Source organism: Dermacentor andersoni, chromosome 4 (genome assembly GCF_023375885.2).
Source record: "Dermacentor andersoni chromosome 4, qqDerAnde1_hic_scaffold, whole genome shotgun sequence".
NCBI lineage: Eukaryota > Metazoa > Arthropoda > Arachnida > Ixodida > Ixodidae > Dermacentor > Dermacentor andersoni.
This window is the reverse complement of record NC_092817.1, coordinates 4,600,855-4,614,742: the sequence shown is the minus strand read 5'-3', so window position 1 is coordinate 4,614,742 and position 13,888 is coordinate 4,600,855. Positions and strand designations below refer to the sequence as shown.

At 48.1% G+C, this 13,888-nt stretch overlaps 1 protein-coding gene across 2 annotated transcripts in view; it reads right to left on the bottom strand.

Annotated features, from left to right (window-relative positions):
• LOC126535917 (uncharacterized) overlaps positions 1 to 12,357 on the bottom strand; it is a 54,391-nt gene extending 42,034 nt beyond the window's left edge. Inside the window, exons 1-5 of one of the 2 annotated variants that reach the window (XM_050182773.3) lie at positions 12,201 to 12,357; positions 11,765 to 11,822; positions 11,611 to 11,682; positions 10,256 to 10,415; positions 7,271 to 8,430 (exon numbers count right to left, since the gene is read on the bottom strand). In XM_050182773.3, the coding sequence (XP_050038730.1) occupies positions 7,271 to 8,430; positions 10,256 to 10,415; positions 11,611 to 11,682; positions 11,765 to 11,822; positions 12,201 to 12,222 (1,472 nt within the window). In that variant the 5' untranslated portion in view covers positions 12,223 to 12,357. Of the gene's footprint in view, positions 1 to 7,270; positions 8,431 to 10,255; positions 10,416 to 11,610; positions 11,683 to 11,764; positions 11,823 to 12,123; positions 12,155 to 12,200 lie in introns of those variants that run through there. The other variant, XM_055073330.1, reaches the window with a different exon arrangement.
• Between the last annotated feature and the right edge of the window lie 1,531 nt (positions 12,358 to 13,888).

Sequence of the window (13,888 nt, the reverse complement as noted above, 5' to 3'; positions counted from 1 at the left end):
CAATGATGGACAAACAGGAAAAAAGACCGCAGTACAAGTGCAGCTTGTAATGAAGCAGACGTGCCTCATGTTTTGGATAGCAGCTCTGAGACGATGACGACGACCCGTGCTGTGATTTGCGAGAGAGCTGAGGCTGTTCGCTGCTGCTAGGCTGCTGTTTCTCGTCTTAAATTAAACATCATTACATTTGGTGGAGATTGCTGGAATCCCTCAAGTCACTCTGGAGCTCCACACTCAAACGTTACTCACCGACACCATGACTGATGTGACCTACGCACCGACTGTACCCATGGTTGCTCCTGTCACCTGCGCCGGCGTTCTCCGTCAGCGCGACCTGGCCATCTTTTGCGGGACTGGAGAACATGACGTCGAAGACTGGCAGTTCTATGAACGTGTAAGCGCTCACAATAAGTGGGACGAGCAGTCTAAACTGAATAACGTCATATTTTACCTTGCTGATGTCGCAAATCTCTGGTTTAAGAACCACGAATCTGACATTTCGAGTTGGTCCGCATTCAAGACACATTTCGCCAAAGTGTTTGGCTGCCCCGCTGTCTGCAAACTACGCACTGGACAGTGTCTACGCCAGCGAGCACAGCAAATGGGCGAGAGCTTCCCCGGCTATATTGAGGATGTCTTGGATATCTGCAGCCGTGTTAATCCAACGATGGCGGAGGACGAGAAGATCAACCATATTCTGAAGGGTACTGAGGATGACGCGTTTTAAATGCTGTTGGCCAAGAGTCCAACTAGCGTCTCCGTACTTTTCAACCTGTGTCAGAGTTTCGACGAATTGCGCCGCCAACATAACATCGCTCGCTAAAATGCCCCACAGGCTGACTCGGTCTTGGCCATTGCAGCTGCCGCTGGCCATACCAATCCTTCTGCTCTCGTCCTTCAGAGCAAGGATCTCATACGTGAGGAAGTGGCCCGCCAGCTGGCGCTACTCCCTCACAGTCAGGAGCCTGCCCCAACAGTGACTCTGGGCGTGCAACAAGCCATCCGTACCCAAATATCTTACGCACTTACCCCGTTCGACTGCCAGCTCCTGTGACGGCGCCGCTCTCCTATGTTGACTACCCGCCGCTATTCGTGTCTCTGACGGCACCGCTCTCTTATGCCGACTATCTGTCGCGGGTCCCTCCTCTGCCGCTCAACTATGCTGCCGCTCCAATGCACCGGGTTCCCCCTGCTCCCATTCCACGACAGTCACCCCAGCCTCTCCATCGAGCCGACACGTGGCGCACACCAGACAACAGGCCTGTTTGCTTCGCCTGTGGCATCGCTGGTCACGTGTGCTTTTGTCGTCGTAACATGTCCTCGCACCGTTGACGCCTTTGACCAGTTTCCCTCCACGCCACAACATCCCGCCAACGTATGCTGCCAAGGCTCCGCTGACTCGGCGCTGAGACAGTAGTTGTTCTCCTCCACGTCGACAGTTGCTGTCACCTATGCGTCGTCGGCCACCTACTGCCGAGGGAAACTGACTAGCGGAGTTCTGGAGGCAAGAACTGCAAGCTCATCGAACTTTCTAAGGCCTCAATTTTCACCACAGAATGTCATTGACGTCCATGTCAAGGGAGCATCCGCCCAAGCGCTTATCGATACCAGGGCTGCCGTTTCCCTCATCCACGAAAATCTTTCTCGCAAGCTAAAAAAAGTCACGACCTCTCCATCTGGCATGGCACTCTGCACTGCTAGCGTGCAACGCATTCATCCTACAGCTGTATGCACAGCCTGTGTAGTCATCCAAGACATATTGTACATCATTGAGTTTTTTGTGTGGCCCTCCTGTTCTCACGATCTCATCCTCGGGTGGGACTTCCTGTTACGTCATAATGCCACAATCGATTGTTCTCGAGCGGAAGTGGCCCTTTCGCCGCTATGTGACTCCTCATTGGTCAATGCCGACCTCAGTGTTCACAAGGTCTTTGTTGATGATGATACTGATCTACCTCCGGAGACGTCGGTGCTTGTGACCTTGTCGTGTAATGCCGTGCCAGACTCAACTGTAGCGTTTATGCCATCTGACATACCTGCTCACCGCAAGGACTTACTTCTCCCGTTCGCCATCCTCACGGTTAGGTCTGAATTCGCTTTGATACCCATCTGTAATCTGCACCGGTATCCAGTGACCGTACTGCGCGGTGAGACCTTAGGATTTGTGCAAGCTGTCACGTGTGTTGAAGACCTTGACATTCACGATAGCGCCACCCGTTTACATCTGGACGCCATAACTTCCATCTCCTCAACACCGCCCTTAGCAGTTTTCGACAACGCCATCGCCGTAGACTTTTTGCTGTCTCATTGCACCAAACTTCTTGCTCTACTGAACGACTTCATTTCTTCGTTCGACTGCAACAAGCCATCCTTGAGTTGCACGACAAGTGTCTCTCATACTATCGACACTGGTTCCCATGCTCCCTTGCTACAGTGTGTGTATCGCGTTTCCACAGAAAAGCGCCTATTTATCATGGGACAAGTGGACGACATGCTGCAGCGCAGCATCATTCAGCCTTCTCAAAGCCCTTGGTCATCACCTGTCATTCTAGTGCAGAAAAAAGATGGCACCATTCGGTTTTGTATCGATTACCACTGCCTAAACAGGATCACAAGAAAAGATGTCTACCCACTGCCTCGGATCGACGATGCTCTTGACTGTCTGCAAGGTGCCGAATGCTTCTCCTCTTTAGATCTCCGCTCCGGCTATTGGCAGGTTCCCATGGCTGAGGCTGACCGCCCAATGATAGCTTTCATCACTCCCGATGGCCTGCATGAGTTTACCGTTATGCCTTTCAGGCCCTGCAATGCTCCCGCTACCTTTGAGTGCATGATTGATACCATCCTTCCCGGACACAAGTGGAAGACTTGTTTATGTTACCTGGATGACATAGTTGTTTCCTCACAGAATTTTCCGACACATCTCACTCGTCTGCATGACATCCTGACCTGTCTCACTTTAGCTCGCCTACAGCTCAACCTCACGAAGTGCCGTTTCGTTGCCCGAAAATTAACTGCTCTGGGTCACGTTGTCTCGAAAGATGGCATCCTTCCTGATCCAGACAAGCTTCGCGCAGTCGCCGAGTTTCCGAAGCCCACATCTATCAAGGCCCTGCGAAATTTCATAGGCCTGTGCTCTTATTTTCGATGCTTCGTGCGGAACTTCGCCTGTATTATCGTACCCTTGACGAAGCTGCTTACCGCAAGCAAAGGCATTTCTGCGTGGTCATCAGCATGTGATGAAGCCTTTGACAAGTTATGCGAGTTGCTGACTTCCCCTCCGATTCTTCACCATTACGACCCAACTGCGCCAACAGAGGTTCACACTGACGCCAGTGGTCTCGGCCTTGGTGCGGTCTTGGCCCAACGGAAAGCCACGAATGAAGAACATGTCGTGGCTTATGCCAGCCATACCCTTAAAAAAGCTGAGATGAATTACTCCGTTACAGAGAAGGAATGCTTAGCCACCATCATTTGGGCATTGGCCAAGTTTCGTCCTTATCTCTACGGCCGTCCTTTCAGCATCATCACTGACCATCACGCCCTTGCTGGCTCTCCTCCTTGAAAGACCCGTCGGGTCGCCTCGGATGTTGGGCACTTTGCCTACAGGAATACGACATTCGTGTCGTATACCACTTTGGTTGAAAGCATTCCGACGCTGACGTGCTCTCCCGCTCGCCGATGATACTTGATGTGGCTTCTCTTTCTGTTCCTTCTCCGACTTCAGACCCGTCACTACTGACCGCTACTGACATACCCTCCGAGGAATGCAAGGACCCATCGCTCGCCCTGCTGCTCCACTACCTTGCCGCTCCATCAGTCATTCCTTCAACATGGACGTTAAGCCGTCAAGCAGCCCATTTTGCAGTGCGAGACAACACCCTCTACCGCGCAACTATATGCCCGACGGTCAGAAATGGCTTCTGGCTATCCCTCGTCACATGCGCTCCAATATGTGCGCGTACTTCCATGCTGACCCTTAAAGCGCCCACGCCGGGGTCCTAAAAACCTTCACAAGGCTGCGTCAACGATACTGGCGGCAAGGAGCTACGGAGTCGCCATCTATCGGAAGCGCCTGGCTGGCGTAGTATGAGGGATCACATGGCGCGCTCCTCATAAGTTTTGCTGTCAGCGCTCACTGAAAACACCACGCACGAGCTCTCCCGGACATTTCTGCAAGTGCTTTCGAAACGAGAGAAGTTTGTTACTGTCTAAATAATAATTATGGGCAAACTGAAAGCACAGAATCGTTTACAGACGCTATCTCTTTACCGAATACGTACAGTGAACGCCACTGCGCGCGGTCGCCGCGACGGAGTCTCCCGAACTGGCTTCTTGCGTGAAAGGTAGGTAAATGCTGAGAGCAAACTATTAGAAATATGCTCTTATAGTGTTTGTATAACTGAATGGAGCTTAATAGAATGAAGCCTCAATGCAGCGATCGCACAGATTCGCAGCGACCGACTGCGCGTCTGCATGCTTGTCCGCGCACTGTTTCGTTTTCACCGCGTGCGCGTTTTCGCACCGTGCCATGAGCTTTAGGCCGCAGAATATGAGCATTTGACAGTGTACAAGCAACCATTGTGGCGTGGGCGCTATCAGAGTTGTTCAAAAATAATTTCATCATAGAGACTTCGACGGGGACTGTGACGTGCCGTCGCGACGATTCAATCTTTTTTTTCCTCTTCTAAATTCTTGGACGTTTCAATATTATTTCTCGAGTTGCGTCGCACTGTATGTTTATCGGTGTTCTCAGCATGCGATTTCCCAGTGCTTCTTTTTTGTAATCCAGTGCATTAATTCATAACACAAACATGACCATATGCCATGATATTTTTTTATGTGCTTTTTACCGCTCCCTTTCTACTCCAGTGAACTTGCCAGTATCCATAGCATCGACAAGTTCATAGACCAAACCGTCATGACATTAGTCGGGCAGCGGACTTGGGCGAGCGTCTCAGTGCGCGTTTTCCGAACATCACAGACCCGGCGCCGTAGCAGAAATCTTTCTCGCGTCTGTGCTTGCTGTATACCCGAGTTGTAGCCGATGGCTGTTTGCCGGTTTTATGTTTCGCGAGCCAAGCTTCACGCAGCTTCTTGTCCGGCGGCTACGTGTGAATAAGGCTGACACCGGGCTCTGTTGCGTACGTCTGGCACTGCGGCACCGAGCAGTAGCCTACCATGTTGCACGCCTTCAAAGGCAGCCACTACCTATTGTGGTGCTTTCAAGCGTTGTAAAGGAGACGCTTGAAGTGGGAGAATCTCGCCATTAAATGAGGACCACAGCGTACGAGGGAATTTAAACTCTCGTTTTCAGCTCGCTTCGGCACTCCCAAAGCAGCCGACGGGGACGCTATGTCCACGTGATCCCTAATAGCACGTCACGCTGATGGTGGCGCCAGCTTTTCCAGTGGTGGAGCTCGAGGCCAATTACTGGCGTGGAATGTATTTGTTTGTGCAATAGTATGTTCGATCATGCACCGCCAGCCAGCAAAGCAAAACTCCCCCACTGCGCCCTACTGGCACACTCCAGCCGCTACCGTGCCCTGCTCGACCGTTCGACCGTGTAGGCATCAACCTCTGTGGCCTGCTCCCATCCAGCGGATGTGGAAACCACTGGATTATTGTTCGCGTCGATCACCTGATGCGCTACGCTGAGACCGCGGCTCTCCCCGCCGTGACCGCACGCGAAGTTGCGATGTTTATTCTTCGCAACTTCGTCCTTTGCCACGGTGCTCCTAGAGAACTACTCAGCGATAGGGGTCGTGTCTTCTTGTCAGAAGCGATACAATCGCTCCTTCACGAGTGCCGGATCATTCACTGGAAGTCGACCGCGTATCATCCCCAAACGAACGGTCTCATGGAGAGCTTCAACCGAACTTTAGGGAAAATATTTACTGGGCTAAGGGGCTTTAGGGAAAATATCTACTGGAACACGAACGTGTTTCTTCATTTATAGAACAGAGATATTGCTTTTCTCGATAACGACACCCCTATTTTGATGAAGATTGTTGTATAAAAAAAAAGACAATTTATTAAACGGGCCCTGAACCACCCCTTGGGCTTGGTGAAATAACATAGTCCGTGGGTAGCACATGCCGCTGTGAACATCTAAGCCAAGTTTTGCTGTCAAATGCGGTGCTTGCAAGTGGATCGCGAAGTCATCTTTCTCTTACACTCTCTTTCAACAGGAGGCCCTGTTCTCACTCTCTTCTCGATGCTTTAATTTATCATCGGATGCTTTATTTTGTCATTCTCTTAGACGGCTGCTACTGGCCGATAGCTGACATAAAGATGCAGTCGGCTACATGGTGTAGATACCGCTGCAGCCGCAGGGTGCCGCCACAAGTCCCCTGGCTAAGTGCACTGCGGCTCGCTGAGGACAACTGTGTTTGGCTTATGCTTAGCGCATCGCAGGCACCAAAGGCAGAAGTCGTGGCGTCTACGTTAACATCCAAAATGAAATTTAAACTGCGCACCATGGTGACATTTATAAGGCAGAGCGTTATGGGCACGCCCCACTGTGCCGTAGCCTTCGCAGTGCAAAGCATTGAAGAAAGAATGGGAGCACAGCGGTGGCCGTGTTTGATTGCCAATAACTCTGCTTCTGCTGAATGCATTAAAGTGCTTTTTGTGGCAAAGTATTTCTGGAATAGCCACTTTTCATTTCAGATGCCTTTCTCTGCTTCGATAAAAAGTAGTTCAGGGCCCCTTTAACAATAATAAATGGATTTTCATTTTTTTAGCTCTTGAAGATCTCGAAAATTCTGGAAAGCTCAAATATCAAATTTACAACTCTATAACCCAGCAATAATAAACAATATCAAAATGCGATAAAAGTACACCTAATAAGATATCTAAAGCAGACAAAATTGCTATATTACACCTTGATTTGAAGTATACCCCTAATTTGTGAGTGGGACTTTGCAATGCCCTCGTATAGAATGGTTTCCACCTTTGCCAAGAAAAGATGTTTCAGAGAGAAGCAGCATATGTGTAGTTGTAGGGTAAACCTAAGAAAAAAAATATGAAAGGATCGATCGCTCAGTCTTGCAACTTTAGATAACATGACAGTTTCATGCCAGTGAACAGTGACAAACTAGAAAAATCAAAATGCTTATAATACAGATGTTTGCTAACTATGAATGCTCGATAGAGTGCATGCGATGCATGCGTCAATTTAGGGAGAACTGGAAAACTGGCAAAGGGAACAAAGCAGTTTTGAGGAACAATGTAATCCATGCAGCAGACAAGACATGAAATTACTCACTGCAATGTGCGGCTGCGAATGGGAGTTTTTGGTAGCCTTTTGGGTGTTACACTCCGTCGTCCTGGCATAGTAAAAGACACAGACTTTTTCACATGAGATGTGGTGGTCCCCTTGCGCAGGCAGGACGAAGGTGGCTTCTTGGAGCAGCTACTTTGTCTCTTTGGTGACAGCGCAGGGCTTTCCAGTGTGAATGTGTCATTCAGCTCATCCTGAGCACTCACATCTTCAAGTGACATTCTGTCAGTACATGCTTTTTCTGTTGGACTCTCCGTCACTGACACAAATGAAGAATGTTGCTTAATATGAAAAGGCGTACCACCAGCAAACTTCCTGCCAACTTTGCCAATTGGAGAAACGCTGCCCCCTGAGGAACTTGAAAGACAGATGCTGTGTGCAGTGTGGTAAGGTGTGCTTCCACTAGATCTATCAGGTGATAAAGTTCTCTTGGTGTCATCTGGTACTGTATCACATGAGTTTGGAGCAGACTTCCCAACCATCACTGAACACGGTGTTGAACAGGATGCAAGAAGACTAGTTCTTCTTTCAACTTTGGCCTGGCACGAACGCGGTGATGACCGTTGCTCCACACATGCACTATTTGCATTCAGGCATGGCGACAAACCAGCTTTTGTCATCTTTAAAGGTGTTTTGTTTGGAGTCTTGCCACTGCCTTCCGAGGCCCTCTTTCGAGGCTGCTCCCCCACAGAACAGCTTGTGCCACTTGCCAACAGTGACTGAGTGTGTGCGCGTGTTTTGGCAGAAAGCTTGCTTGTTGAACTTCTTCCGAATGATCGTCTAGACGTCTGAGCTTTCACCACCTGGGACCTCCGGCCCAGTGATCTTTTTGCACTGTGCACCTTTGTTTGAGCTGGGGCAGTTGACTTTCTGCCCAGTGGTCTCTGGGAAAGCTGGACTGTTGCTTGTGCAAGGGGAACCCTGAGAGGCTGCTTTGCTTTCTGAGGTTGCCGCTGTGATTTTGCAGGCATCCTGGTGCTCTTGTCGAGTTGAGGCATCTTGGGGACAGCGGCTGTTGTGGGCTCAGAAGCAAGAGCACACAGGTTGACTTTCTTAGATGCTGATGGCAATGGCATTGCCCCTGTTCCAGCTCTTTTAGATCCTGGCTTTACGGTCATTTCTGCCTTCCCCGACTGCAGAGAAGCCTGAAACAGCACCATGCACACTTAGCATAGAATAGCCCTGAGAATAATCTATATTTACACATCACTTTCTAGATGCTCCTGGGAAAAAAATTCAGAGCCATTCCACTCTGTGAAGGAGAATGAACAGCGGAGCTGTTTATATGGTGATAAATATGTTGACTGAAAATAAAAGACACATACAACAATAAATTTTGTCTTTTTCGTAGTTTTTGTTGTTTTATTAAATTGCATGCTCAATGGATGGATGGATGCAAAACTTTAACGTTGCATACTCAATGCTTTCTTGATTTTAACCTTCTTTTTGTTAGCTTTTTCGGACTTATTTGTTCACCAAGGTGACTATTGCTTTATGATCGCTATCATATATGGCCAATGGCTCTGTGACGACACGACCGATGACGCGTCGTGGGCACACTGATGTTTGTGTAACATTGAATACCAAACCTCTCCAAGAGAAATGTCACGAACCCCTTTCCGTATGGCTGAGACACGTTTATGTTGAAATCATCCACAATTACGATGGGAGTGGAGTCGGTAGGGGTGATCCAAGCAAAGGTGCATACGCTTGGTGTTTGAACCACAATCTTTGTCCGTATTATGTGCTGCCCACTGTCGCCCCGCGCCATCCCACTTCTGTTCATGACGGTGTTCTTCGTAGGTGCGCTGTTCTTCTGCAGTCCTCACCGCACGTGGCCTACCCATTGCACAAGTGGAAGGGAACCGAGATAAGGTTACGTGGCTTGCCTACAGAGCCTGTGATGTTAAACTGCAATCCATACTAAACAGCGTCTATTCCGGTTTTACTTTCTTTACTACAATATTTTTTTAAATCAGAATATGTATTTGACACTTTTCGCAATTGAATGCAGCTGGGGCATACCCGGAGATATGCTTTTCCTTTATGCTTCAGCTTTTCTGGCTCTGGCGTGGTCGCCATCTTTTTTGCCTACACACACAAACTGCCAGAACCTAGCATAAAACAGCTCCCCTGTAATAATCTTTTCTTTGTTGATACCACGGACATCTCAATAAAACCAGTACAATAGAGCTCTGTTTAGAGCCCACAAATTTGCTCCTAAATTAGCTCAGTTGCTTAGCTGCATAAGTGTTCTGAAAATTGCGCAACTCAGGTTTGGGAGAATGCCCGTGCTTAATTCTGCAAGGCCAAAAATCTTGATGTGAGTTTTCAGCCAGCTTAGTTGCTATCTATCAGTTGAAAACATAACAGGACTGGATCTTCAAAGTTAAACTAAACAGCGAAGGCTGGGTATTACCTCTATTCCTGGATTTGATCTTCAAAGGCCAAACCCCATGAGAGCGATGCTGTGCACGATCAGCGACCAAACAGGCTTACAGATTGCTCGTTCTTGTTGCTCGATCACTTGGTTCTGGAAATCTAGAATTTGTCACTCGTCGCCTGGAAGTGCTATGAGCGACTAGCCAATAGCGCGAAGCCGGAACTGGATGTACATCAGTCAAGTACTACCGCATGGAACGAGTAAATTTTGATACGTTGCAAGGATAAGGACCTACTGCAAGACCTTCAGAGTTATTTTATGGTGCTCTTTACAGTAAAACGTATGAACCTAAATTAATAAAGCACTCGTCACGCCAGTTTCAGCAGGTATTTGCAGCCCTCATACTGGCAATAATGGGGAGACGTCAATCAAGTCGTTGATCAAGTGGGGTATGACTTGTAGGCAACGAGCTAACACAACAGCCATCTCCACTGTGTCACTTGTTGCCGTCACACGCAAGACCGCTTGCATGGGGTTTATACTTATAATCACAGATACTAAGCAGGGATATCAAAGACCTTCCTCACCTTTGGTTTCTTTACAGATGTGTTTGATGTCTTTGTCAGTGCTACTGTGAACTGATTGCCATTTCTTGCAGTAAGAGAGTGCACTGACTTCAATGGCTTTCTTTGTGACATGGGATGCTTGCTTTCTCGAGGCCTGCTTTTGTTCTTGTTTGGACTCACTCTGAAAAGAACACACCAGTATTAGAGAAAAGAAATATGGCAGTTAAGAGTCAGACCAGCACTGACAGGTAATGAGCAAGATGCTTATTCAGAGGACCAGTTATAATGCAGTTGAATGCTGCTGGCAGTTAAGAAATGTTGTACTGCATATAGTGCAAAACCTATGTGAGGATACTCTTGCAAGTTCTGAGCTTTTTGCATCCCACTTGTCAGGTTGTTTTCTGGGAGGAAGCTCAGCTGGCAAAGCTATAGGCAGCATATGACTGACATTAGTAATAGTTTGTGAAACACGTACAAATAGCATCTACCTGTCCTTTCATTTTTCCTCTTCTCTTAATTTTTCCTATTTCTTGAAAGTGCTGGAAATGCATGACATGTCGATACTACAACTAGCCCAGCTGTCCGCTTTATGTACAAATAACTTTTCAATTCTCATGTACACAGCAATGCTTTATTTGGTACTGATAATAGCAAGTGCAGTGATATAAGCAAGCCAAATTTGGATTATAGTATACTTGAAGTGCGACATGTCGTGCATGAATGGCTCTCCAGCTTCTGTGCACACTGGAGCACTGTTTCAAGCTGCTAAGCTGCTGATCATTAAACGCTGACACGTTGCGTTCACAACTTCCGGCTTGCTAACACTGTCCTGATTGAGTGCATAAGGTTTCCACACTAACATTTTGCCCCTGAGCACGAGACTCAAGCTGAACTTACTAGATGCTAAGTAAAGTGAAAAACGACATAAAACACTTATTGGGAACTAAATAAGCAAGAATAAGGGGGTAAAAATGGCGACTAATCATTCACGTGCCAGCATTCCTGTGATCTAGCTGCAAGCACAATGACAACCCAGAATGTCGTCACTTCCACGACGCGACCGCACACACAGCCGTGCCACATCAAGCGCGGTCAAGTTCGTAACAGGGCTAACTAGCGAGAAATGACAGGCGCTGCCGTAGGTTATACGTACGCGTCCATGTAACCAATATGAGATCAGGACCTTTTGATGAGAACCTGGTTAAGTATGAGGTATTGGCAGATATGGTTACTTCGACGACGTCGTAATTTATGTTTTCACATGTAAAGCGCGGGGAATTATTTGAATATTAGGTATTGTGATGTAACGTGCCGGAGGTACGCACGCCGAATATGCGAGGACTATTTAATTTAACCGTCGTATTGTCGCAATTTACCTTGTAGGGGTTTCGCTTTCCTTTGTATAGGATGGTCCAACTCCGGGCGTGCGCCGTAGCGCCTTTTCTCGCCTGTTAATGCAAAACAACGATCGTAAGTACGCAAACTATGCATTCAAACGAGGCCGCCACTGTTAGTGTAGCTGATACTTACAGCTGGTTTGAGTATAACCGCCGCCGATCCCACGCCGACAGGGCTTCTTTAGATGACTCTAGTGGTGAAAAGCAAATGCAGGTGTGTAATTACGCACAGGTTGAGCGGAACTATCGTTTAACGCGACACCAACAGTTACCGGAAACTTCCACTGATAACGTTCCATGGATCGGCGCAGTGTGGCCGCAAGGACTAGTAACAGCGGCCTCACATCAAGTGATCGAGACTAGAAGTTTGTTTTTCTACAGTTTATATTACAGTAGCAGTGAGCACTACACATCCACTTAAAAAAGCGTCCTTTGAAGCCACTTCGGCCTTCGTAAATAGTCACAGCAAATAATAATAAAACCAAGACATACGCGTCGGATCCGGCATTGTTGAGACCGCTAAAACAAACCTTGAATGATCTCGAATCACGTTTAGTCTCCGGGCTCACCTGCTGGATCTTTTCGTTTCATGGCCGCAAACCAGTGCGGGTCAATCAGCAGCGAAAGGTAACCAAGCTGGAAAATAAAAAAAAACGACCCTCGGCGTTCTCCAACGTTGGCGTGCTCGGCAAACGCGCGGCCTAGCGAAGCCGCCTTTCTCGGTTTGAAACGCGTCAAGGCAATAGGTAGTTTTCATTGGCTACGCCTTCCGGCACTGCGATTGGCTGTAGCGTGCTTTCGCAGGCTTTCGCGCAGGGAAAGGAGAGCAGACGAAATGCTCTCCGCAGAAGCTCTCTTGCAGGCGCGAAAGTTGGTGGTTGACTGTTAGACATGTATATCATGCGATTCGTCTGCGCGCTGGCGCTGTTTAAGGTCAACGTAATGTGCAGCCACGGGCTGTGCTACAGTTTTGAGAAATTACTGTGGGGTCTCAGGCACCCAATAGGCATTGTCCCTTTGCCTTCATATGAGCAGTATGTGCTTGTAGGGGAGCACAGAGGCATTATTATGCAAATGCCATTAAGGAGTTTCGCTAGTGAGAATATTCAAGTGTTCTTGAACATAACAAGTAAGGTATTAACCTCGAATGCACCAGCAGATGAACGCGGGCTGCTGAGCTTCGTCCTCGACCCAGATTTTCCGCAAGAGAGAAGTGTCTACGTGTGCTACAGTGCCCCTTCGAAACAAGCCGGCATGGACCACGAAACAACCATCTCCAGATTTGCGATATCTGGCGACGTACGCAGCAACACGCTCAAGGTAGGCTTTGCGCTCGTCGATATTAATTTGTGGCATTGTTTTTCGTAATATATATGCGTAAAGCGTACATGGGAACTTTACGAACTTGGAAGTGCACCTTGTCTTATTCAGTGCGTCTTCCTTTTTTACACACGTTATTAATTTTAGTGAGTATATTAATAGGTCGCTTATTTCTTTTTTGAAATTTTATAGGCATCAGACGCTGATTAAAGGAAGTACGAAAAGCTCAATAAGCGAATACATTAGTCGTGAGAATCCGTTTCAGATTACTTTCAGCACGTCTCCTTGGCGATAATTTAATGAACAAGCTATTGATGGGCTATCGTCGTTGTACGACGTATGTAAATAAATACAGAGAAGCTTGATCAGTCTTAATTGCGGCTGGCGATATTCAAGGCTGCGTAATTACTATGCTTGTATATGCATCTCAACCAACGCAGTCCCATTGAAAACAGTTCAGGCCATCCCAACCATGTCTCAATGTCCATGCACCATTTCGGTTACAAATATGACATCGGCCGGGCGTCCAGTTTCGGATATCCTACCACAGAGGTTCGAAGGATATCGCGGCCCTTTCCGGCATGCACGTGAATATTTGTCTTCCAATTGAGTTTCCTCGTAACAGAATTATGCTTTTCGCATGTTCGAATTACAAACCGAAGCCTGCAGCTTGTGCGCAGTGGCGTAGCTAGGTCGTCTGTCACCCGGGGCCCATAGATATTCTGCCCCCTCCCCCCCCCCCCCCGCTGGGTGTAGTCGAGGAAGGCGAGGATATCGACAAGTTCCGGGTTTCAGCACCAGTACACCCGCCTTGGATACCGCGCACGTCCCCCGGGTCCCCCTCTCCTTCGCTTTCTTTGCCAGAGATGGCGAATGCCGCAGGTATACAAGCTGTTTTTTTCTGCGCCAAATAACACAGGGTGACTCAGAAGGGTTT